Consider the following 22,212-nt stretch of genomic DNA (forward strand, 5'->3'; position numbering starts at 1 on the left):
AGGGGGTGGCGGTCCGTGGCGAGAAACGGGAAAAAAAAAAAAAAAAAAAAAAAAAAAAGTAGTACTTATACAGAATGGTCTTGTAGGGGGGGAATAGTATTTTTTTTTTTTTCCTTTTTTTGTCTTTTTTCGTGACCGGCAACGGATCGCAACCCTCAGTGTCGCGCCTGTACGGGACGGCAACGGGATCGCAACCCTCAGTGTCGCGCCTGTACGGGACGGCAACGGGATCGCAACCCTCAGTGCTCGGATCGCAACCCTCAGTGCTCGGATCGCAACCCTCAGTGCTGGGCCCGCACCTCGCTCAGCCAGTGAGCGGGAACCGGTCTATATGTGGGATCCGAACCCTGGCAGGAGGGTCGCCGCGCTCCCAAGCGGAGCACTGTAGCAGTGCGACACCAGGCCGGCCCAGTACTTACTACTTTCTAAGGACATGTGCATGGGCCAGAGATGTTTTTCCGGGCACCTCCGGTTATGCGGCGGCCACACTGCGGGACTACATTTCCCAGAGTTCCCCGCGGGCCAGGAGGGCGCGCTGGGCGGTGTCTCGTAGGACCCGGATTGAGACAAGATGGTGAGCTCGCGTTGAGGACCTGTTGAGGTAACAGCTGCCCCCTCCTCCTGTGATTGAGGAGTCCCTAGAAGCTGGGCAGGCGCAGGATGTTTATCTACAGATGTCGAGGTCTCCCGCCCGTCGTTTCCGGCAGGACAAAGCTGCCAGCATCCCCAGCTTTGTCCGTCCTGCAGAAGGGCCGGCCTATGGCCGCTTGCTTTTTGTAGCTCCCTCTTCGCGCCCAGGCCGAGCCGATGGAGCTCGTGACTCCGAGGACTCCTCCAGGTCGAAGTCTTTCGGATATGTCACTGGTGGCTAGTCCCTGTGCTCCTGGTAGCCTCCTCCTCAAACCTCAGCCCTTCTGAAGCTCTCTGTAACTTTTGCTTCGGGTTCTGACATGGTGCCATTGGGGTGAATGTATAATCCGACCCCCAGCTGGATATGCTTGCCTCTGGGCCTCGGACAGAGGAGACCTAATGTTCCCCAAGATGTTTTGTTTGGGGGCTGGTAGTCAGAAGACGTAGGTTTGCGTCGCATCCCACCTATTAAGTTAAGCATGGGAATACTGGGCAAGTAAATCGTCTGACTTCTCTGAGCCTTTGTTCTTAATCTATGAAATAAAGATGCCTACTTCACAGACTTGTGACAGACGGGCATAATGCATATAAACGTGGGTTGTAAACTGTAAAAAGTACACAGTATGAACGCAGGGTTAGCAGTGCTAATGTACTAACAGTGCAAGGAATCAGCCTGCGTAGTTTAGTCTAGCAAATAAGAAGGCCTGTGTCCTAATTCCTTTTCATCACTGTCGGGGAAGGGCACAAATGGTCATCGAGACTAATTAAAAACAAAGATGAAAAAAAAAACCAAAAAACCCCAAAGCCTGCATGTAAAAATAATCTCTTCTCTGGTTGAAAATATTAATAAAAAAAAACATTAAGAAAAAAAAAAAAAACGGATGTAACAATGGTTATGTTATTTATTAACAGCACCCCATGGAGATTGTCGTTGTTGCCTTCATTTCACCATTGAAGAGACTGAGGGTCATTTAGTTAATGATGCCCAAAGTTTCTCAGTTTGTAAGTGACTGACTCTAAAGTCCTTGAAAGCAAGTCATTTAAATTTTGTACTTTAGTTTCTTCACGAATCAAAATAACGATGCCTCACATGATTAATATGAGAGTAAAATGAAACGGGGGTGGAAGTATAAGATGGTGAAATTTTATCTGGCACCTTAGGGAGTTCATATGTGTTCCTCTAAATAAGTATTTAATAGGCAAAGGATAGGCCTTTTTAAATATTTCGTTTAATCAGAAACAGAATACTACTGTAAGTGATATAGTAAAATCTTGTGTGTGGTACCTGGGAGAGTGTACGTAGACATACAAGCATTATAAGAGCGGATGCTCTATGAACCATGTATGAGTGACTGCTTTTAAGAGTAATTACACATTTACTGAGGAGTGGTTAAGTGGGAAGAGCTGCACTAGGTGTTGAAAAGTTTGCATTTAAGAGAGAGTAAATGGACATAGCGCTGGGGTTTCTGATCTTATTTTGATGATGTTCCTCTTTGTCCTATTGTTAAATCATGTGAAAATGCAAAGTTGTTTAAAAGCCTTGCATAGTTCTAGGTAGTGATTCCTATTTTGTTCTTGTAGTGTTCAATATATCACAGCATTTAAGTTTGCCATAGGTAGTGCTGATTTTTCTTTATCTCTTAAGCAGGGATGAAAATTGGTTGGCCTAGAAGCAGATATTAAAAGCAATTCCTCTTCATATCAGCTGATAAGCATCTTGATACACCATGGCAGCAGCAGGAGCAGTAAAATGGGTGATACCAAAGAGAACTATCTTGAAACATTTATTTCCAATCCAAAGTAAGTGAATTTTTTTTAGTGTTTTTTAACTCTTTTTAAAGAGTTTTAAACTTTTTCAAACATTATAAAAAAATTTAAAGTGTCTAGTTATTGTATGTTGCTTTGTGTTGCTTTGCCTCTCACAGATTTGTCACCCCACTTCCCCTGGGTGACGGAGACACAAAGGATTACTCAAAGCCCATCTCTTCTGAGCAGTGAGAGACCCCGAGGTGGTTAACTTCCCCGGGCCCCTCCAGCAAGAGGCAACCTTTCCTTAGGAAATTAACCCTGAATTGGGGTTCTCTTCCTGCATTTATTTTCCAGACCAGGAAGTTACGGGAAGAGACATCGGTGGAGTTATAGTTTAACAATATAGGCTGGTAACTTTCAGTGAAACAAGCCAGATGACATTTCAGTAGAGCTATCAATAAAAGCTTGATTTTAGCAAACATTCCTTCTCCCTCTAGCAATTTTCCAGTATCTTTACATTTCAAGCAGTAACCTGTCTGTCCTTGAGCCAGCAACCTTGCTGTGCCACAAATCTTTGACTTACACCAGAGACTTATAGCCTGAGGAAAATTTCCAGTCCTCCGCAAGGTCAATATTTGAAACTGCAAGACTTTGGAACGGCCCGGTGGCGCACTGCTACAGTGCGCTGCTTGGGAAGCGCGGTGGCGCTCCCGCCAAGGGTTTGGATCCCACATATAGACCGGCCACTCACTGGCTGAGCGAGGTGCGGGAGCACCATCGAGGGTTGCGATCCCGTTGCCGGTCCCGGTCCAGTACGGGCGCGACACTGAGGGTTGCGATCTGTAGCCGGTCACGAAAAAAGACAAAAAGGAAAAAAAAAAAAGACTTTGGAAAACCAGGCCCTGTGAAGTACATATGCTTTATAGTATACTCCACAATAGTATATTCCTGCTATTTGCAGGAATGATTGCAATAATGGAAAAGGGGAGAAAACCTAAATATCAATCAAAAGGGTAATGAATAAATTATGCTACATCTTAACTATAAACATCATTCAGCTATTTCCAGCATGGAATGATCTCCAAATAGAAGAGAAAAAAAAAAACATGTCAGAGAACAATATCTATTGTATGATCCTGTTTGTGTGTTTACAAGATGATCCACCATATGTGCATGTGCATATACATAAATGCAGAGTAAAAGATCTGGACCAAAGAGTAGTTATGTGTATAGACTATAAGTGGGATTTAGCTGAGGGCAGGAGTGAAGAACTGGTAAAGGGTGACTTTCTCTTGTTTGAAACATTTATACTTAGTATGTTTATTTCACATGTATTACTATTTTAGTAGTTTTTAAAATATGCAAATAAGGGGTAAGTTCACAGACCCATCTTCCAAAGATAATCATTGTTAATATTTTGGTGTATTCTCTGTGTTTTTTTCCTACATACCTAGCCATTTTAAAAAAAGTGTAGGGGCTTGCTGGTTAGCTTGGGTCGTTAAAGCACGGTGTTATAACACCAAGCTCAAGGTTCAGACCAACGTACCTGCCAGCCGCCAAAAAAATAAAATCATTTAAAAAAAACTTTTTAAATGTAATTTCTACCATTCTTTTATAAAGAACTGCATATAGTCTAATATTTTCTTAAAAATCCTTTTAATACATGTTTGATGGTCAGCATGGATCCATATTAGTAAATAGAATATTAAAATTTTATTTCTCACCCAACGGTGTTTTCACTTTCCTTTTCCTCTATGAACTCTGTACTCCCAGGTCTAAAGTAGACATAGCCAAGGTTTTGGTTTTGGTTCCTGTATCAGCCAACTGTGTAAAAAAATAAAAAATAAAAAATAAAAGGTAGACATGGTTAGAAGGCAACAGTAGGTTAGCTTTTTTATACTTAGCTATGTCAACCAACTTTTTTATACATCTCTGCCTGAACCTTAATCCTTCCTTTGTGTTTCCTATTTACTACAGTCTGCAATTGAAAGTTTGTTTATTGAGTTAAAGGGAAAAGATCCCTTTGAGGAAGGGTAAAAATTAAAGTAATTACCTATATTTGGTAATTTGGGGGCACTTGAGGTAAGAAAAAGATATTTTATGTAGTAAAAACCTTTGCTCAAGAGAATGTTCAGAAATTTGCTAAATCTCTTTGCTTTTTATCTCTGCCTTCTTTCTCACCCAACTGCCCCTTTTGCTAGGGCCTCGGCGTAATAACATTTATCACATCTTATTAAAAGTAAAATCAGCTTATAAGTAAGTAAATGGAGATGGAGACTCCTGAAAGACTTTAGCTATAAATAAAATAAGAGTCAAAACAAAATAAAACTACAGTCAGCTTTTGATTATCTAGGATAATTTTTGTTGTTGCGAATTGGGAGAAAGGTCCCTGATACTTATCCCCTTTGCCCTGACAGGAACCCTGCTCCAAGGCTGATGACAAGTCAGACTAATCAGTTTTTACGTAGTCTGTGCCTTGAAACAGCAATTAGTGCTCCTACAGGTTCATCTGAAAACCAGTTGTCTGCCTCCAGATAACTAAAAATTGTTTATGTATCTTTTTCCCACTAGATTTTTACCGTGTCTAATTTATTTTGGTGTCCATAATGCCTCTTATACATTATAAGGGATGAATAAATATTGAGGGCAGGGACTAGTTCTTATTTTTTTTTGACTCTCCCTCATACATGCCTGTTTTTCATAGTAACAGTAAATGTTGGTTGAATGAGTGAAACTAGGTTTAAATTTATGTGAGAACATATGTTCAAATTAAATCTAATTTACTGTTTGGGGTTTTTGCAGATGGAGCTTTATATTGTGTTTGTCATAAATCTACATATTCTTCTCTTCCAGATGACTACAATTGGTACGTATTAAAATTCAATTGAAAAAATAAGTCTTAGCTATATTTGAAATGATTTAATTTTCTTTCTTTTTCTGGTGTTTTCCTCTTTCTTTTCTGATTATTCTTTTCTTTAATTTTGTTTTTAAAAGTTATTTTGATGATCTTATTTACCCTATATCTGGGACTATAAACATTTTAAATAAAAATCATTATCATTGTGTTTCAGTGAATATTTAATTTGTTATAAGACAGACATGCTATTAGAAATGCTGTCTTTTCTTTCTGAAGCATGCTTTAGCTTTTTGGAAAAGTTAGTTTTTATAACTTTCTTAGGGTTCATATCTATTAGCTTAAGCAGATATTATCTTTTGTTTGACATTGAATAATCTCAAATTACAAACATTTAATTCAACCACCATTTATTTAGAACTTACTTAATTCCAGTCACTATGCTACGAACTAGGAATAATATATGACATTGTCTCTTTCTCCACAGCAGAGTCTGAGGTACAGAAACTGCAACGTATTTTCTTAAGCTACCTTGTTTTTATTGCAAATTTTAGTAAAAATATATTTTCTTCTCTCTTGACACTAGTTTTAATTGTGCATTAGTGAGTACGAAGGTAAATAGTGATGAAATTGGACTAAATAACATTTTTTTTTTTTTTTTTTTTGTCTTTTGTCTTTTTTCCGTGTCCGGCAACGGATCGCAACCCACAGTGTTGCCCCCGTACCGGACCGGGGACTGGCAACGGGATCTCAAGCCTCGGCGTTGCTCCCGCGCCTCGCTCAGCCAGTGAGCGGGAGCCGGTCTGTATGTGGGATCCGAACCCTCGGACGGGAGCGCCGCCGCGCTTCCCAAGCGGCGCACTATCCAGTGCACCACCGGGCCGGCCCCTAAATAACATTTTTTGAACCTGAAAAGTTTGAGTCATCTTGGTGGTTTGCATTATGTGAAACTCCATCCTTCATAAAAAATCATTATAGATTAAATGTACATTGTAGCCATATTAAGATATTCAGTCTTAAAATCATGGTGAAACAATCTAATGCGTTATCCTCTGTTAACTAAAATATACTTTATAGTTTAACTACTAGTTTATAGTAATTAGTTACTGACAACTAGTTAAACTATAAATGTGTTTTGTTTTGGTAGTTAAGCTGACATGTTCTGCAGGGTGGTCTTGAGTTGTCCCATATGTTATGGGGTCCAGGCTTGTCAATCCAGTGATATGGCATCTTCTCTTCAGCAGTTTATGAGTAATTAATTTTAGCTCAATGAATAATCATTCTGCTTTGATTGTACAGTATAACTCTATTTCTAAAACATTTTTTTTAGTAAAGTAGAGCTTGCTTTGACATCCGATGGCAGGACGATAGTATGCTACCACCCTTCTGTGGACATTCCATATGAACACACAAAAGTATGTATGAGACAATCTCTTGTAGTTTTTAATTTGCTATTAGAAATGTTCACACTTCCTTGGTCACTGCATTTAAAGTTGTACCTCTGCCCCTGTTCTCCCTGTTGTCCTTTGCTTTAGTTTTCTCAGTAACACTTATCATTTGTGAAATACTGGATATTTTCTTGTTTTTTGGTTTATCTTCCACCACTAAAATGTAAGCTCCATGAGGATAGGACCTTGTCTATGTTTTGTTCCCTGTTGTGTCCTCAGCAAATGGAATAACACTTTGAACTTGGTAGGTGTGCAATAAATATCTGATGATTAAATGAATAAATTTGTTCCTCCCCCTTAACGCTTAAGAGTTTTCTATTCTAGGGCTGAGACATTCACATGGGGAAGCATGGAATTTGTTTCTCAAGCAATTAGTTGGTAGATTGGGCTGCACAGTAAGAATCTCTGTTGTGATAACTTATTTACCCACCCTGAGGTACTATAATGAATTACTGAGTATGGTAATTGTTTTATTATAAACTCAATCAAATACTGGCTAACATTCCTACATTTTGATGCTGTTTGTTACTAATTGTTTTGTAGCCTATCCCTCGACCAGATCCTGTGCATAATAATGAAGAAACACATGATCAAGTGCTGAAAACCAGATTAGAAGAAAAAGGTGAACAACTTAAGCAAGGACCCATGATAGAACAACTTAGCAAAATGTTCTTTACTACTAAGCACCGTTGGTATCCTCGTGGACAGTAAGTTCTATCTCCTTTTCTTCAACTCCCAGCTAGATAACACTAAAGGAACACATAACTTTCTTTACACTAACACACTTCTGAAATGGTATTCTTAACCCCAAGTGTGATCACCTATCATATTGTACTTTTAAATCTACATATACTGTAGCTAAAATGAACTATACTTCTTTTTCCTTTATTTTAATGGGGGGATTTAACAAAAGCTTTCAGTGAATTTTGCAAGAGTTTTTGAACATTTTTTTATTCTGTGATATAGTCGTTTAGTGTGTTGTTTTTTTCATCTTCCTGATAAGTAATTGATCTTGTCCTCAGACCATTCTTCATTTTTTTAACAGATTTTGAGTTATTGCAAAAAAATTTGGGTGCAGCAAATAATTGGGCAGTATATGTTGTTCTCAGTTTCTTTAGGAACTACAATTGCCCATCCGTTTGCAGTACTCACATTTTATCACATTAATTGTTACCCACTCTCTGACTCTGCTTTAATTAGTTTTCTTTTTATGACTTCTTTCTTTCATATTTTCTTCTTCCATACCAAACCATGAGGGTGTTTTATTGTTGATGTTTATGTTTGTTTATTTGAGCAAACTTTGTTCTTATTCACTTGTTTAACTCAGTAATTAGCACTAGGCTGGCACATTGATGGCAGGATACATTTATAGAATTAATGAGTATACATTCATCAAACTGCTGTACTACGTGCTGGGTGACCAAAAATGCAATCTCTGTTTGCATGTTGTTTATAGTCAAGGAGGGAAGATGGTAGAATAAATAAACAATTTAAAATTGAGTATGACTGGGCCGGCCCGGTGGCGTACTGCTACAGTGCGCCGCTTGGGAGTGCGGCTGCGCTCACGCCGAGGGTTCGGATCCCACATACAGACCGGCCACTCACTGGCTGAGCGAGGGGCAGACGCAACGCCGAGGGTTGCGATCCCGTTGCTGGTCCCGGTCCAGTACGGACACGACACTGAGGGTTGCGATCCGTTGCCGGTCACAAAAAAAAGACAAAAAGGAAAAAAAAAAAATTGAGTATGACTGAGCCTTGAAGGATGGCTAAGAATTACCCATGGGAAATGGGGGGAAAGCTCCATGGGTAGAGGGAACAGAACAGCGTGTCAGATAAAGTATGCTGGGGAAATTGCTAGTAGTTCAAATTGGATGGAAACCAGAATATTAATTCATTATAACAAAACACAGCTCTTCTTTTCCTGTCTGAAAAAGCCTCTCCCTTTATAATCTCTATAATAAAAGTAAGATTTCTGTATCAGTTTCCCAAGGAAAAAGTTAGTGATTTTTGGCTAATACAGTATTTCATTTCTTGCTTCTGTTTTGTATCCCCTTCCTTGATTATTCTTTCTTATTTAGTACCCACTTTGTTTATGCATACTTTCTGAATTTTTCTCTGTCTTTGTAATTGTAAGGTAGGGTACATGAGAACAAAGTAGGAAGCCATTTTGTAGCCCTGTACCTTAAGTCATTACCATATTCTAAGATTTCTTTTTGTGATTCATAACATCTTTCATGTTTGTTTTTTATTTCTGTCACATTATTCAGATATTTGAGTTTAAGTTTTGCCTGAACTTCTTATATAATGGCTTTTAGTACCTGTCCCTTCAGTCCCTTCAGTCCCTTTGTTCCATATTGCTACAATCTTTTGTAAGCATTGTTCATTACCAAATCACTGAAGTTATGAAAATCCTTTAAAGGTGTGTAACTTGAAGGGGGCAAGACTGAAGGTGAGAAGTCTATTAGGAGTCTTAAAACCAAGCATGTTACCTTCAGACGTTTGTGTCTAGTACCCTACCAATCTTAAATTTACTTAATCTTATTACTGCTAGTTTGCTTTTGACTGTTAGTTAATTTACTCTTCTGGTATGTCTTTTCCCATCAGGATTACTAGGCACTTTCAATTGTAATCAGACTTTAATTAGATGGAATTGATTGTCCCAATATCTGTCCTAATAAAGAGCTCAGCAGAAAAACTCTGGATACTAGTTTATGTGCATAAAGGAAGATTTTACCTGTAGGAATTGTCCTTGAGGGTGCATCATCTTTCTGAATCTTAAGTAAGCCTATGTATGATCACTAACACTCAACAAGTATTTATTTGGTATCTGAATATATTGTGGATTAATGTAAGCAATTTGCAAGATTTGATTTCTAGATGTCAGTGACCATTTTTTCTTAAACTTTGGGCAATATATAGAAGGGTGATTTGCTAAATATTTCACAATTTTTAAGTTATAGCCATCAAAAGAATGGAATCCGTTGTGAATTTAACAACTGGGGATGTATAGTATTTTTTTAAGTAAGTTTTCATTAAAAGGTATAGAATCCTCATTTTATTTTATTTTATTTTTATTTTTTTATTTTTTTTTCCTTTTTGTCTCCACATGGGATCCGAACCCTCGGCGGGAGTTCCCGCTCACTGGCTGAGTGCGGTGCGGACGCAACACTGAGGGTTGCGATCCCGTTACTGGTCAGTAAAAAAGACAAAAAGGAAAAAAACAAACAAACAAACAAAAAAAACTGATAAAAACCAGATTAACAGGGAAAAAGCATAACAAATTTATTTACATGCACATGTGTGCATGGGAGTCATCCAAAGTATGAAAACTCAAAGGATGGCTGGATCGTTGGTGCTTAAATATTCTTCACTGAAGCAAGAGGAGATAGGAGGATGTAGGAATAAATGATTTTCAGGGGAAATGAATTAGGCCAAGCACCAATGGCCTGGGACCAAAGTTTCTCTGAGCTCTGGGAGAGGTGGCATCACAGGTGAAGGGAGGAAAGCATGTCAAACAAAGGCAGTTTCGCTGTGCAGATGACAATAAGTCAGGAAATCTTAGAGCTTCCCTCAGAAAAAAATAGATGGTATACAAGGAAGGGGAGCCTTAGGAAAGCCTGACTGTTTATTTCATCAATGCAGATTTTCTCTACAGGTGCTAATCTCCCTGACAAAAAGCTTTTTAGATATTCTTGTGTTTCCAGCCCCTCTAAATCACCATCTTGAAATATGTCAAAGAAGTATATTTTGGACCAAGATATTTTTGGTTTCCTTTATCATCATTCTTTTTATATATTCATGGACTTAATTTGCTAAAGTTTTGCGTAGAATTTCTACATCTTTGTTTATTAAGGATATTGATCTGTAGTTCTGTAATGTCTTTGTTTTTGATATCAGGGTAGTGCTTGCATCATAGGATGGGTTTGGAAATATCCCCTTCTGTCTAGTTTTCTGGAAGAATATGTGTAGAATGGATATTATTTCTTTCTTAAATGTTTGTTAGAATTCACCAGTGAAGCCACCTGGGTCTGGAGTTTTCTTTGTGGGAAGATTTTTAATTACACATTCAATTACTGTAGTTGATATATAGGGCTATTCAGTTTATCTTTATTTTTGAAGGTGCTTTGATATTTGTACATTATATCTAAATTGTTAAGTTTATTTGCAAGTAGTTGGTCATAATATTCTTTTATTATCTTTTTAATATTTTAATAATCTGTAGTGATATTACCTCTCATTCCTGATACTGTTATTTTGTTGATCTTTTCAAAGAACCTTTTGATTTCATTGATTCTCTCTGTTTTCTGTTTTTCTGTTTCATTGATTTTTGCTTGGTTATTTCCTTCCTTCTGCTTACTTTGGGTTTAATTTGATCTTCTTCTAGTTTCTTAAGGCTCATAATTTGGAATCCTGTCTTTTTTTGTTTGTTTGTCTTGGTGGTGGCTGGCCAGTACCAGGACCTAAAGCCATGACCTTGGTGTTATAGGGGTATGCTCTAACCAACTGAGCTAACCGGCCAGCCCAAAACCTGTCTTCTTTTTTAATTTAAGCATTTTAGTGCTGTGAATTTCCCTCTCAGCACTGCTTTAGCTGCATCTAATAAATTTTGATATGTTCTGTTTTAATTTTTTTTTTTTTTTTGTCTTTTTGTCTTTTTTCCGTGTCCGGCAACGGATCGCAATTTTAATTTTCATTCACTTAAAATGTTTCCTAATTTCCTTTTTGAAATTTTCCTTTTTTCTTTAACTTGTCATTTAGCAGCTGTTAATTTCCAAATATTTTGAAAATTTCCAGATATCTGTTACTGATTTCTAGTTTAATTCTCTTCTGAGCAGAAAACATACTTTTATAATTTCAGTCTTAAAACTGATTGAAACTGTTGATAGTTGTTTTATGGCCCAGATTATGGTCTATCTTGGTAAATGTTTTATATGCATTTAAAAAAAGTATTCTTTTTGCCATTATTTGGTATAGTGTTCTAAAAATATCAATGAGGTCTGGTTGGTGATGGTGTTGTTAGTTTTTTGTGTCCATAGTTTTGTATTTATTTAATCAATTATTATGAGAGGAATATTGAAATCTGCAACTATAAATGTGGATTTTTTTCAATTCTCCTTTCAATTTTACATGTTTTGTCTTCATGTATTTTGAAGCTTTGTTATAATGTGTATGTAAGTGTATTGTTGTTATGTCCTCTTAATGAACTGATGCCTTTATCTTTATGAAAATGTTCTTTTATTGCTGCTAGTATTTTTTATTCTGAAATCTGTTTTATCTGGTATTAGCATAGCCTATGCAGCCTTCTTTTGATTAGTGTTTGCATGATATATCTTTTTCTATTCTTTTACTTTTAACCTGTGTCTTTATTTTTAAAGTGGATTTCTTATAGGCAGCATATAGTAGGGGCTTTTTAAAAAAAAAATCCAGTCTGACTTAGTGCTGCTTCTCATCTCAACATTAAACCATCTTAAATGCTTTATCCTTCAATTTTCAGCACTTTTTTGTTATTGTTGTATCATTTTGTTTTGTTTTGCGACTGGCTGGTACAGAGATCCAAACCCTTGACCTTGGTGTTAAAATACCACACTTTAACCAACTGAGCTAACCAGCCAACCCCTAGGATGTCAATTCAGAGTCTTCTTAGATTTGGGCTTCATACCAAGATGGGTGCTAGAACTGTCTGGATTTTTTTTTTTTTTCCTTTTTGTCTTTTTTCGTGTCCGACAACAGATCGCAACCCTCAGTGCTGCGCCCGCACCTCACTCAGCCAGTGAGCGGGAACCGGTCTGTATGTGGGATCCGAACCCTCAGCGGGAGCGCCGCCACGCTCCCAAGCGGCACACTGTAGCAGTGCGCCACCAGGCCGGCCCAACTGTCTGGATTTTTAATGTTGTGGGAGTTAGGTGATAAGGAAGCCCAGGATGTTGGGTTTGGAATTTATTTGTAGTTTTAATTCTCTACTCTGCCTTTGCCTGAATGACTGTTTATTTTTATATTCAGTTGTGCTGAGGTTGATTTTTAAAAATTGCATTTACAACCATGAGGCTTCTGCTCCTTCCTATATGATGATATTACAGGTGATGAAAACAAATTAAACTAGCTTAGCCATTACATTATGTTTATCTGAAATCATGGGGTTAGAAATATATTCTTTGGAAGGTACCCCTTATGTAAATCCGTTTGTTTTGTACTGTCTACAGGAATTTGCATTTAATAGCCACTCTGTAAATAGTTGTTGAGGACACAATTTTGAATGGCACTGCCCTCCACAATTGCCCCAAAAGTATTTCCTTTTGTCCTTTAATGTTGTTATTACTCAGGAAGCAGGGCATGTCTGTTCCCTCAGTTGCCAGCATCTGTGTACAAGCTTTTCTTTGTTTCTTCAGTCTTCCTCAGTTGGTGTGAAAAAAATTAAGAGTGGTGGAACATTCTTTCCAGTATAATTCTTTCTAGAACATATCGTTTTAACGATATTATAGAGTTCTTGATAGTCGCGTCTGTTACTTTTCTTGTTAATTCAACCTTAATAACTTTGTTGAAACTCTTTTTACATATCTAAAGTTCATATACTGTCTTGGTTTCTTTTGCTGGTTCATTTTTATCACCCCATCTCTAAATTTTGGAGTGCTCCAAGTGTCATTTCTTGGACCTATCCTTTCTTCTGTCCCATTCTCTACAACAGTGATCTCATTCAGTCTTGTGGCTTTAAAATACCTTATGCATGGTAATGGCTTCCAGATCTATCTGTGGTCAAGACCTCTTCCTTGACCTCTGGACTTGCATATCCTACTGCCTACTTGATATATCTAATAGACATTCCTAACTTTATGTCTATCTGTGTTTCTGATAGTCCCCCACAAACCAGCTATTCCTGCAGCCTTCACTATCTCAGTTAATGCCAGCTCCATTCTTCTAGCTTCTTGGGCTGGGCTAAAGACTTTTGTACCACTCTTGACTCTTTGTCTCACACTCAACATCTAGTCTATCAGCAAATCCTGTTAGCTCCATCTCCAGAGTGCATCCAGATTTGACCACCTATCACCATTCCTTTTGCCACTGTCCTGGTCCACGCCACCATCCATTGCCTGGTTTGTTGCAATAGCTTTCTAAGTAATCTCCATGCCTTTACCTCCCTGCAGTCTGTTCATAGCATAGCAGCCAGAGTGACCCTGTTAAAAACTTCCTTTAGTTCTTATAATGTTTCTGTTGAAAACCCACACACAGCTCCCCATGTCACTCAGAAAGCTAATGGCCTATAAGAACCTATGTGATCTGATCCTTCATTACCTCTCTACCCCCATTTTCTGCTGTTCTCTTTCTCGTTCACTCTGTTCTGGCCACACGGCCTCTTTCTTGTTCCTTGAACATGCCCTTTCTTCCACCTCGGGGCTTTTATTTACTGTTTCTTTGTATAGAATGCTCTTCTCCCAGTATCAATAAAGCTAGCTCTCTCACTTCCTTCAGGTTTTACTTAATGAAGCCTTCCCTGGCCAACTTATGTATCTTGTTTTTCTGTTTCCTGCAGTGGAACATAAGATCCATGAGAGTGGGGACTTTTGTCCTGTTTTGTATACTGCTTAACTGTTAGGACCTAGAAGCAGTGCCCTGGCACATAGTAGATGCTCACACAGTTTAAAATGAATGAACAAGTGAATGAATGAACGATTTTGATGTCATAATACTCCTTAAACAAGAAAATAGTAAGTTAACATAGCTATACTAAATGTAAAACTGTTGAAAGATAAAGGATGGAAGGAAGGCTGGATAGAAAGTAGGAAGAAACTGGAAAATAACTCGAAATTTCTGAAATGTAGAGCAATCCTATAAATGCATGAATAACAGTACTATTTTATTTAAAGAATTACTTAATTTTTTTCCCATGGAGGCAGAAAAAATTAGCTGCTACTGTCAGTAGGAAATGTATTAGAAGACTTACTCTATTATGAACCAGGAGGGAAATTCTTATTCTGGATTAAGAGCTATGGATCAGTATTTCAGATGTCACTGAGTCAGTGTGTAATTTAAGAAGGGTAACAATACATCTTGGTTTGACAGGAATAGTCTCAGTTTAACTCTTGTGTTCATTATTAATAGTGCCTGCTTTTATTCTCTAAAGGGTCCCAGTCTGGATGATAGATTATAAGGTCACCTTAAAATTAAGATGCTTGCTTCTGGCTAGTGATTGTAGCATATATTGAAATTCATGCATGATAAGAAGTCTGTAAATGCTATTTGACATTTATTGAGCATAATTTAAAACTTGACTTTGTTAGGGTTAGGGTCTCAAACATTTTCATTCAGTCTTGAGTAGTAAATATAGGTGACCAGTGTACACTGAATCACATTTTTAAAGGATAGTTCTTAGTATTTTTAAGGTCACAGATTTTATTAGAATCTGATAAACGTTACAAATTCACTTACCAGAAAAACATATATTCAAAATTTTTACAGATAATTTCAGGATGTTAATGACTTCCCAAACCCCATCCAGAAACCCTGTTCTGGTGACCAGCTGCTTTCAGAGAATGCCTTTCAGGGAATGCTATTGTATTAGTACAAATTTGATTATTTGACATGTAACTGGAATACCTTAGAAAACCATAATTTTCTCTGTGCTAATATAAGTACATGTAGAAATGTTTATATAAATGGTAATATGCTACATGTATTTTTCTACATGTAAAAATGTGCATGTAGTACATGTACATTTCTACATGTTAGTATATATGTATACTGCACGTATACTCTACATGTATTTTCTACATGTTCCATGTTAGTATATATAGATGTACTTCATTTTTTAAAATTTAATTCCTTTTTCAAAACTTTATAAAATCAATATCAGAAAAGAACAATGTATAGGAAAGTTGTCTATATGAAACTTTAAGATAAGCAAAAAATGCTTTAGATATATTAATGACAACTAAAGAATGTAAGATACATGTCTTATCATTTATGGGATAAAAATCCTTAAATTGAATTTTCACATTAGCAAAAAAGTGAAAAAAAAGAAAAATTAGCTTATGATCAACTTGCCAAAATCTGATCATTAAGGGAATTTTTGAGAGAACTCATCACAAAAACACATGTACTTTGTGCAGAAATTTTCTTAAGTAAAGAAAATAAGGGAATGCAGAGAAGCAAAAAGAAGAATTCTCCACAGTGAAATCACTCAAAAATAATCTAACAACGCATTTCATTTCTCTATCACTATACGTATGTTTTGTTAGTTTGCTTATTTTTATATGGTTATAATCATACTGTACATATAAGTTTGCATCCTGTATCCTCCCCTTAATATTATAGTTATTTTTTTTATGTTGCTTTAGGATAAGTTTTCAGAAAAGAAATTACTAAATCAAAAGTTACAAATATTTTGGCCAGCCCGGTGGCGCACTGCTATAGTGTGCCGCTTGGGAAGCGCGGCGGCGCTCCCGCCGAGGGTTCGGATCCCACATACAGACTGGTTCCTGCTCACTGGCTGAGCGAGGCGCGGGAGCAACACCGAGGGTTGCGATCCCGTTGCCGGTCCCGGTCCGGTACGGGGGCGACACTGAGGGTTGCGATCCGTTGCTGGACACAGAAAAAGGAAAAAAAAAAGTTACAAATATTTTTTGATACATATTGCCACGTATACATATGTTTTTCAAAAGTATAACCCTAACCAATTAATACTTTAACCAGTAACCAGTAACCAGTAACCATAACCCGAACCAATTAATACTTTAACCAGTCAGATCTGACACTGCTGATTTTATCACATTCTTGCTTGGATTAGGCATTATGATGTTTTATGTATTTGTGATTGCAAAAACAAGTAAAAGGTTCCTTGCCATTTTAATTTGCATTTCTTCCATTTTTTGTGACATTACACATTTTTCCATAAACATACTGCTAATTGTATCCTATTGTATATTAAAACATGATTTTACAGTTAAAGATGCCTCCATTGAGAGGAAAATATCCCCTTTTAAGTAAAACATTGATAGAACATATTCATGATATGGAGACAAACAGTTATTAGTTTTTAATTCAAGATCAGCCATCCAGGTTTTCGTGTTGAAACTAGCCTCAAGATCTGGAAAGATTTTTCAAAATGCTTAATTAATAGAAAGCAACTTTCACAATAGGGGTATGTGACTTATTATTAAGAAATTATCTGACATGATTTTTTAAAATAGTTCTAATAAACAGCAGAATAATTGCAGAAATTTAAGATTTCTCTCAGGAATAATTAACTTTTAGTAAAATCATCTTTTCTCAAATATTCTTCTTTTCAAGGTATCACAGACGTCGTATGAAACTGAATCCTCCAAAAGACAGATGACATTGAGGTTCTTGGGGAAATCAAAGAGACCTATGCCTCATTTGCCATTTGTCACCTGAGAAAATGCAATCTGGTCTATTCACTAGTATGCTATATAGTAAAATAATAATAGTAAAATGTCTTATATATTAGAATGTATTTCTTTATATATTCTGTAATTCTGGATTTGACGTTCTTATTTAGAGAAACCTATTGCATCTTATTTTCCTTTTGAGATCTTAAAATCTTCAATTTCTTATGTGTCTAATGTGATTAAGTATTTTTACATCATCAGCCAAACATTGTTAGTATTATAAATATGATTAATAAAAATGTGCATGGTTCTCCTTATGAAGGGTATTTTTAATTGCCCTTGAGAATAAACTTATTCTACTCAAAATAAATGTTACAGTGTTTCCGTTGACTTCTAGGAAGTAATTAAGTTAGCTACATTTTAATCAGTGTTTACTATCTGCGAGGTCCTTTTCATAAATTATTATTAATTTTTCACAATAATCCTTTGAAGAAGGAGCATCTTCCCCATTTTACAGATGAGGCTAAATGACTTGAACCTTACCTAGCAAGTGGGAGAGCTACGATCCATACTGTTAGGCTTCAAACCTTTTTTTCAGTGCATGAAATGACAAAGAGGTGTTCTTTCGCCCAATAATGTGCTTTCCTAGAGATTTTCCTAGATAGACTACTATATATTTTGAGGTTTTTTTCTTTTTCTGGCTGTCTTAAAAATTACGATAGCTTCAGAACATATGCAAACAGCAGCAGCTCTGTGCTTAAAATGTTAATATCACTAAACTAGCGTTACAAGAATGTTAATAGATTATTCTACTGTTGCTTGTCACTACCAGTTTATGTATATGATCCTTAATAGCATTGCTGCTCCTGCGATTTCTATTTAGGAGGTGAGGAATCTTTTAAGATGGTAGAAAAGTGCTTTATTCAAACTTGTAAAATATTTCTGGTATTTATAAAATCGATGTGAAAAATAATTTCTCATTCAAAGTCTATTGTTTAGTTCTTTTAATGAAAGAACTCTAGCTGAAGGTTCAAGTGGCCAGTAAAATGTGAGGAATCATGAGTAAGAGAGAATAAAGGAAATAATTAATAATGGTGACCCTCTGTTACCCAAAGGAAATGTTTTTAAGTGGCTTACTTTTTTCATTAGTATATTACTAATTTTTTTCGAAAGATCAAAGAAAAACCAAGTTGATAGTTGATAGAACTTAATAATCAGAAATATTTTCCAACTTTGTTGGAAAATGGTGGGGTTTTTTTTAGGTTGATTTATATCCAAAATTTACAAATTTTTGGATATGTTATAAATGTAAAAAGAATAAAAAACCAAACCATAATAAAATGACAAAAATTTCCTTTTCTTCTGAGTACAATGATCCACCAAATAGGGATTGTTCAACTCTATGATGCCCAAACCACACACTCATATGTCAGTGCTGTGGAGAATTAACTTTGACTTTATTGTACTGGAAATATAGATTAACACTACAGTTCCTGGAATTTTGGTTTTTATGGGTTGCTGATTTTTAATTTTCCTGAATAACTACATATTCTATCACTGGCATCACCTCTCCTCTGCTCCCCCATCCCCCATTTCAGGGATAGGAACCTGTTATCTGTCATTGCTAACATTTTATGAAAGGTTCACTTGTCTGTTTTTGCAGACATTTTTAAATTACATAAAACGGGATGGTCCTTTAAATTGAAAAAATTTAGCTTAATGAAAAACTACCCAGCTTTTCATATCTCCATTGATGAGGATTAATACACCTCAAATTGATAAATAACATTGATGAAACCACCAGAGGGCACTCTCACATAGGGTTTGATTTGAACATCTCCTCACTCAAACGTAGTGACTTTTAAAATTAAGCACTTAATTAGCAGAGAATTTGTATGTACATTAGTTGAGAATGACTAGTAGAATACATGGCAGTAGTGAAATTCAGTGTTGGAATATTTTGAGGCCATTCTTTATTCAGCTGATCCATTCATCAAACATTTATAAAACTCCTAGTACATATAAGGAGGCATGCTTTTTGGTAGGCCAATAACAAAAAATGGTCCCATCTTAAGGACCACAGTATCTACTGAAGTAATATCTACCGAGCTACTTAATTTTTTTAATGACATTGTTTTCTAACCAAGTGAATAATGCATTATTATTTTTAAAATTGTAGACTAACTAGAAAAAAATTACCCCATTCAAAGATAACATTGTTGATATTTTTGTGTACTTTCTTCCCCTGTATTTATCTCTGCATAAATATATTTCAAGAACATAAAAATAGGGCTTAATATGCATGCTGTTTTGTCACTTGCTTTTTTCACTTAATATGAATTTTTCCATATCATTAATACTCTGACTTAATGGGTGCATATTATTCTATAATCTGGGTTGTCAATTTAATTAACTCCCTACTGTTAGACATAATCATTGTTTCTATTTGTTCTGTTAACATCCTGGTGGATCATTTCTGAGTATTTCCTTAGATTAATTTCAATAAGTGTAATTGTTGAATCAAAAGGCATGCATGCTTACATACCTTTTTAAAGTCTGTGGTCACAACTTTATACTTCTAACAGCAGTTTATGAAAACATTTTTTCTACACTTGTGAGTATTAAATTTTTTTTAAATCTTTATCAGTTTAGTAGGTAAGGAGTAAGAAATGTTTTAATTTTGACTAGCCACTTTAAATGTAGTATATGTCCCATTTAAAAGAATATAAAAGTGTAACAAGTTTCAAGTCCTAGCTTCAGCCTCCAAGAGGCCTATTATTGCCCCTTTATTTCCTTTGCAGCACTTTACCATATTGTGTTTCCTCTCCCTACCTACAAAACGTCCTTTGTGTATTAGCTAAAATTTCAGTTTTTTAGAGGAACTAGGCCAGATTCTGTTATTATATGCAACACTATATCCATAGCACTTAATCAAAGTTTGTAATTAGGCATGTTTTTCTGTGATTATTTGATAAATGTCCATCTCCTCTAGTAGGTTATAAACTCCATAATTTCCAAGGACCCTATCTGATTATGTATATCATACTGTTAATAGCACCTAACATTGCCTGGCATTCATTGCTTTACAAGATCTGAATATGGGGTTTTTAATTTTTATTTTGTATTTATTTTATTTTTTTAATTTTTTAATTTTTTTTAAAGCTGACCGGTAAAGGATCTTAACCCTTGACTTGGTGTTGTCAGTACCACACTCTCCCAAGTGAGCCAACCAGACATCCCCATACAGGGATCCAAACCCTTGGCTTTGGTGTTATCAGCACCACACTCTCCCAAGTGAGCCATGGGTAGGCCCTTGTTTTTTTTTTTTAAATATACAAATTTAACTTTATTTCTTCATTTTTATTTAAAGCTTGATTTTATAAAACACAAAAAACATTTTAAGAGTTATGTATCACAGGAAATTAGACATAGAAATATCCATTGCTTCATAGGTTCACGTTATATAAATTCAAAACAAATAATTGGAAATTTATTTAATATGGAAACTATGCAATGAAATAAATGACAAAAGGAACTAATAGAGCAATATTTTATTACTTATGGATTATTATTAGTTACTTCAGGATCTAAACAAAGATTCTGAATGTTCAGACATCTTTTGCTGTATCTTGTATTTAAATATCTCCCTACCTATACTCTGAATCAAGCTACTTGAACAAAATGTCTGATTTAGGAAAGCGTTTAGCTTTATAGCGAACATTTTACCATCTGCAGTTACCACCTTCAAAGGAATTGACATTACAATGATGACAAAATCTGCTGGTTCCTTTTGAACAATGCGCAATAAATTCATTATGTCAACCCTATGGTAAGTCAAATAGGTACCCCCCAAAATGGAACAATTATGCACAGTTTAGTAAAGTATAATGTTGGTTTTCCTCATCTAAAAATTAACCAATGAAATAAAACATATCAACCATAGTTGACTTGGTTTCAGGAAAATCACATTTGAGAATTACAATTACATTATCTTCCTCATTTCGGCCTCAGTTGTTGATGAGAATTTTGTAGGCCACTATGGTATTTACTTTGTGGACTGTAGTAGTAAATGAATGAAGACGAACTTCCTCAGAATTGGTAATGGACTGTGGTCCCAACTCTTCCCATTTTTCAGGTACAACCAAATGTCTTTGTGTATATCAGCAGATCAAATGAACAAGAAACTTCCAACAGTGTCAGAAATGTCCCTGTTGCTCTGATCTGTCTGATCACTGAATGAATTTTATCCTGAACAGCTTTCTGAGACTTTTCTCTGGGTGCACTGTCATTTTTTGCAATCTTGTCACACTGAGTTTCAAATTGCCATCTTTTCAAGGATCTCACCACTTTCAGTATTTGAAATTCAAAAACCACCAGTTTCTGAACTGAACACTTGTACAACCAATCTTTTAGTTGTTCCACTACATTATTTAGGTATTTTATGAGCTCATAATCAGTAGTTACAAGCAAGGTGAGTCCATATTTCTGCACTTGAGTAAGGTTTCAGGTGGATATATGCCACACTAATATAAAATGTTGTTGACGACATGAGAAGAACTCAGTCAAGATTTTGGCATTCCTGCACAGGTTGATGCCCTGCTCCCGGGAGAGCTGAAGCCCTGTGGCCAGGCCCACAGACGAAGACATGTGCTCCCACCCAGCACCTAGCGACTGCGGTGGCTCCCACAGTTTTCGCTGCATATGGTTTTGTAAAAGCAATTGCTGTAGTGCAGAGGATTTTAACCTAAGGATTCCATGAATGGAATTTGGGGTGGGGGTATCTATGAAATTCTTGAAATAATGTAGAAGTTTGAGGATATGTGTCTGTGTGTTTTCCTTTTGGATAGGGTCTGTAGTTTTCAATAGCTTATTAAAGACTGTGTTACAACGCAGCTATCCCACTGCTGGGAATATACGCAGAGCAATGGAAAGCATCAAGTCAAAGGTATACCTGTTCCCCAATGTTCATCGCAGCACTCTTTACAATAGCCAAGAGTTGGAACCAGCCCAAATGTCCATCATCGGATGAGTGGATACAGAAAATGTGGTATATCTACACAATGGAATACTACTCAGCTATAAAAACGAATGAAATACTGCCATTTGCAACAACATGGATGGACCTTGAGAGAATAATATTAAGTGAAACGAGTCAGGCAGAGAAAAAGAAATACCACATGTTCACACACAC

General features: G+C 36.3%; 1 protein-coding gene and 1 pseudogene across 1 annotated transcript; one reads left to right on the plus strand and one right to left on the minus strand.

Moving 5' to 3' along the window:
- Positions 1-543: 543 nt before the first annotated feature.
- MRPL42 (mitochondrial ribosomal protein L42) lies at positions 544-17,391 on the plus strand. The gene is made up of 6 exons (XM_008589899.1): positions 544-601; positions 2,279-2,430; positions 5,182-5,245; positions 6,564-6,648; positions 7,225-7,388; positions 16,963-17,391. The coding sequence occupies exons 2-6, from the start codon at positions 2,358-2,360 to the stop codon at positions 17,006-17,008; spliced, it is 432 nt and encodes a 143-aa protein (XP_008588121.1). The 5' UTR covers positions 544-601; positions 2,279-2,357; the 3' UTR covers positions 17,009-17,391.
- Positions 17,392-21,028: 3,637 nt separating this feature from the next.
- Positions 21,029-21,668, minus strand: LOC103605326 (annotated as a pseudogene).
- Positions 21,669-22,212: the final 544 nt, after the last annotated feature.

This window comes from Galeopterus variegatus, unplaced genomic scaffold (assembly GCF_000696425.1).
Source record: "Galeopterus variegatus unplaced genomic scaffold, G_variegatus-3.0.2 Scaffold5739, whole genome shotgun sequence".
In the NCBI taxonomy this organism is placed as follows: Eukaryota; Metazoa; Chordata; class Mammalia; order Dermoptera; family Cynocephalidae; genus Galeopterus; species Galeopterus variegatus.

Excerpts from the sequence above, each read along its gene's own strand:
- MRPL42 (XM_008589899.1), top strand. The coding sequence starts at position 2,358 with ATGGCAGCAGCAGGAGCAGTAAAATGGGTGATACCAAAGAGAACTATC. Across the intron at positions 6,649-7,224 it reads TTCCATATGAACACACAAAA|CCTATCCCTCGACCAGATCC; the intron begins GTATGTATGAGA and ends ATTGTTTTGTAG. Across the intron at positions 7,389-16,962 it reads CGTTGGTATCCTCGTGGACA|GTATCACAGACGTCGTATGA; the intron begins GTAAGTTCTATC and ends CTTCTTTTCAAG.